The sequence below is a fragment of the Gekko japonicus genome, unplaced genomic scaffold (genome assembly GCF_001447785.1).
Source record: "Gekko japonicus isolate JY-2015 unplaced genomic scaffold, Gekko_japonicus_V1.1 scaffold7719, whole genome shotgun sequence".
In the NCBI taxonomy this organism is placed as follows: Eukaryota; Metazoa; Chordata; class Lepidosauria; order Squamata; family Gekkonidae; genus Gekko; species Gekko japonicus.
The window spans coordinates 5,907-10,365 of record NW_015176678.1 but is presented as its reverse complement, the minus strand read 5'-3'; the positions used below and the strand labels follow the sequence as shown (position 1 = coordinate 10,365).

General features: G+C 49.5%; 1 protein-coding gene across 1 annotated transcript in view; it reads left to right on the top strand.

Annotated features, from left to right (window-relative positions):
- Positions 1-517: 517 nt before the first annotated feature.
- LOC107124163 (protein kinase C theta type-like) overlaps positions 518-4,459 on the top strand; it is a gene marked incomplete at both ends in the record, with an annotated part of 8,438 nt that continues 4,496 nt past the window's right edge. The window contains 2 exons of the mRNA XM_015427550.1: positions 518-609; positions 2,667-2,706. Coding sequence (XP_015283036.1) covers positions 518-609; positions 2,667-2,706 — 132 coding nt within the window. The remainder of the gene's footprint in view (positions 610-2,666; positions 2,707-4,459) is intronic.

Here is a 4,459-nt window from a genome sequence, read left to right as displayed (position 1 = left end):
TTAGGAGAGTTGGCATCGAGGGAGACTGTTTCTACGAGTATGCAGAACTGTACCTATTTAACCTTGGACTCACTGACGGTGCTGAGAATGCCTCATTTGCCCATCTGCAAAATGGGCCAGGGCTATTTTGGGGCAAGAACGCACAGGAATGGAGTTCCAGCTGGCTCCCGAGTTGGCCACGCCCACCAGGAACTCATTAGCATAACAGGCCACACCCAACAGCAGAAACTCATTAGAATTGGCTACATTAGGGGGTGTGTGGCCTAACATGCAAAGGAGTTCCTGCTACAAAAAAAGGCCCTGGGTTTTGACAACAAGGTAAACAGAATAAGAAGCAAAAGGTGGGTGTGGCTGGATGACCACACTTCTGGTAACATGGAGGTGCGGCCTAATATGCTAATGTGCTGTGCTGTCAAGGGTGTGGCCTAATATGCTAATGACTGTCTGCTGTTGGCTGTGGCCTATTATGCTAATGAATTCCTGCTAAACAATACCGTTATTTGCCTTTGTTTGCTAGGAAAACCTCTTCTTTGTAATGGAATACCTCAACGGGGGAGACCTGATGTTTCATATTCAAATCTGCCACAAGTTCGACATGGGCAGGGCGAGGTAAGAAGTTACCTGTTCCGCTGCACATTCGGAGAGATTGTCCAGCGATAACCTTTCTGATTTGGTACAGTCCTAGGCGGGAAAGTACCACCTTGGAATGTGGGGGGGGGTAATCCTTGGTTTGAAAGCTGATGCTTTCTCCACGACACGAGAAGCTCATCAGAGCCACAAGGTGAAGACACTTGGTGGTGAAAAAGAGAAGAAGAAGAGACTGGTTTTATCCCCCACCCTTCACCACCCAAAGGAGTCTCAGAGCGGCTTACAATCTCCTTTCCCTTCCCCTCCCGACAACAGACACCCTGGGAGGCAGGTGGGGCCGAGAGAGCTCTTGAGAGAACTGCTCTGAGCGATCTTGTGACGGACCCAAGGTCACACCAGCAGCTGCATGTGGAGAAGTGTGGAATCAAACCTGGTCCTCCCAGGTTAGAGTCCCTGCTCTTAACCACCCCTGGTCCTAAGGACGCCAGGCTGGTACCCGCCAGGACCAAGGCCTTTTCTGTGGCAGCTCCGATTTACTGGGATGAGCTTCCGGACAAGATCAGGGCCCCGCGGGACCTTCCGCAGTTCCGCAGGGGCGCGAAAACGGAGCTCTTTCGCCAGGCATTTAGGTAAGGAGCTGTGTTATCATCTACTCCCTGCGCCTGGATGGACCGCTGAATGCACTTTACCACCGTTATACCACCATCGCTATGTTAACGGTTTTAACCATTTTTGTGTATTTCCTATTGATGTTGATATTGTTGTGTTATTTATCACTTCTTACGTAAGCTGCCCTGAGCCTGCCTCGGCGGGGAGGGCGGGGTAAAAATCAACCAATCAATAAAAATTCCTCCATGGCTCTGACCCTTGGCTTGTTTCGCGCTATGGTAGATCTGCTGCTAGGGTGACTTACCCAGGGGCAGTGACGCAGTGACGTCACTTCTGGTGCAACCTGCAAGTGACATCATCACAAGGGGAGCGGTGGCACAGAGGATTTATCCTCTGGTTAACATATGAACTGAACAGAGTTGCTGTCAGTTCTAGCCCGCGCTGGTGGGAGCTACCAGCCTTGTCCCCAGCTCGCCGTCCACCCATCTGTTCGAAAGCTTCAGCGAGTAGATAAAATGGGTACTACTCCTTAGAGAGGGTGGGCACACTAAACCCCCGTAGGGGAGGTGTTAGCCGGCGAATGGAATGTCCAGCTCGGAAGCCTGATAAAAAGACCTCTTCAGCATTAAGAAGCCTGCAATGGGCCAATCCTGCCAGGCGGTGGCAGTGCGGCGCTACGATTCAAAGCAGCCCAGGAAGAACCAGCGTTATCAAGCCAAGCCGAAAAGTGAATGCCTCCAGAACACGTCTGAAGCCTTCAGCTGAACAAAAATCCCCGTCGGCTGCAAAATGTGTGTGATTTAAAGAATTATACGTTGTCCTCCCTTACCCCTATGAAATTGTTAGTCCCTTGTGTGAAACCATGTAACTGTAAATCGCTCAGAGCCAGCAGCTCTGCTGGACTGAGCGATCAATAAATCAAAAGGTATTATTATTGTTGTTTTTGTTGTTGTTATTATTATTATTATTGGGACAGCACTCTAGCGTCCGTCCAAAACACTGTGGTTTAATCAGAGATTATGGGACGAATGCTAGAGTGTCACCTGATGCAATGATGTCACATCCAGGTTGTGCTGGAAGTGACGTCATGGTGTGGTGTGATGCCGATCCATTGGCCCCAGCATTCCCCGCCCCCCCCACTGCTAGGGTTGCCAGCCTGCAGGTGGGGCCTGGAGATCTCCTGGTATTGCAACAGATCTCCAGACGACAGAGATCAGTTCACCTTGAGGGCTGCCTTGACAGGGTGGACTCCATGGCATTGTACCCTGCTGAGGCCCCTCCCCTCCCCAAATCCTGCCCTCCCCAGGCTCCACCCCCAAAAATCTCCCGGAATTTCCCATCCCGGAGCTGCCACTACTACCACTGCCCAACTGAGTGGTGTCGGGAGCAGCCATCAGGGGGCAGGAGATTTCTCACTGAAACGGGACCCCTGGCCTCCCTTTCTGCTCGTTGTCCTGTCTTTTCTCCAGCTCTTTTGGTCTGTCGCTCACGGTTCTGCGCCTGACGCGAGTGAGTTCATCATTCTGGCTCCCTTCCTGTCACATGACTCCCTGCCATGTGCTTGCAACCCCAGTGAGCCCCCAGGCTCATTCCATCCCAAGTCTGGAAAGTTTTTAAGAGAGTTGTTCTCAAAAAAGAATGGTGATCCTAGAATCTGAAACCAACAGCTGAAGATGAAAGGGTTAAACCCAACCAGAGCCATGGACCTGATCCAAATCAGGACCTCGTGCAGCTCATGTTTCCTCATTCATATCGAGTGACAGATGTATCTCCTTTGCTCTGGCCCTTAGGTGCCAGTTAAAACTTTTCTGTTTTCTTTTCAGCCTCTTAGTTTCCCAGCACTTGGCATTTCTACATTCGCATTTCCCTCTCTTGTACGTTCCTGTTTCTTCAAGGGGTGGGTTTTTTGTTCCACACGTGTCTGGCTCCCTCTAGTGGCCGATTCAATATTACACCAGTTTATGTCCAGCATGTCTCCTGCTCATTTTAATGGCAGGTTTTATGCGGGACATAAACCGGTGTAATATCGAACTGCCCACTAGAGGGGGCAAAGCACACGTGGGACACAAAAAGAACCCTGAAGAAACAGGAACTCACAAGGGAGGGAAATAAGATTGCGGAAAAGTCCTTATTTGGGTAGCTAATGCTGTGTGGGTTTTTTTTAGTTGCTTTAAGATTTGCTTTAAGATTTTATTTTAAGTTTCTTTTTTTAGTTGCTTCTTGTGGATTTCTTCCTCCGTGGGTGTTTGCAGAAAGACAATTCATTTCTACGAGAACGCAGGGCTCTTTCTGTAGCAGGAACTCCTTTGCCTATTAGGCGACACACACCCTGATGTAGCCAATCCTCCAAGAGCTTACAGTAGCCCCTGTAAGGAGAGTTCTGTAAGCTCTTGGAGGATTGGCTACATTAGGGGGGGTGTCGCCTAATATGCAAAGGAGTTCCTGCTACAAAAAGAGCCCTGAATAGTGGGGCTGCCCTTGTCGCAAATTCGGAAGCTGCAGCTGGTGCAGAATGCTGCGGCCAGGCTCCTGATGGGCCTTCCCAGATGGGAGCACATCCGGCCTGCCCTGAAGGCATTGCACTGGCTGCCAATAGCATACCGAATCCGCTTCAAGGTGCTGGTTCTTACCTTTAAAGCCCTATATTGCCAGGGTCTGGCATACCTGAGGGACCGCCTTTCCCCGTATATACCCCAGAGAGCACTACGGTTGGGATCTCAAAACCGATTGACCCTCCCGGGCCCCAAGGATGCCAGGCTTGCTACCACCAGGGCCTTCTCAGTGGTGGCTCCATACTGGTGGAATGAGCTCCTGGAGGAGATCAGGGCCTGCAAGACGGAGCTTTTCCACCAGGCCTTCAACTAAGGAGCCGTCTCACTCACTACTACCACCAACAATCGTAGTACCAATCCTGGCCCTTAATGTTAACATCTGACCTGTGCCGTTGCACAACTCAGGAAGATTACTGAACTGAAAAACTGTGTGTCGTATGTATGTACACACTTTACTACGCCATCTTAACCAATTATTGTCTTTGTCCAGCACTTTATAATTTTATGATTGTATGATTTTATCTGTAATTGAACTATTTAAATTATTTTAATGGTCATTGCGGACCAACCAATGTAATCCGCCCTGAGCCTGTTCGCGGGGAGGGCAGGATATAAATTTAATTAAATAATTAAATAAATAAATTAAATCAAAACGCTGACTTTTTCAGGTTCTACGCTGGTGAAATTATTTGTGCCTTGCAGTTCCTTCT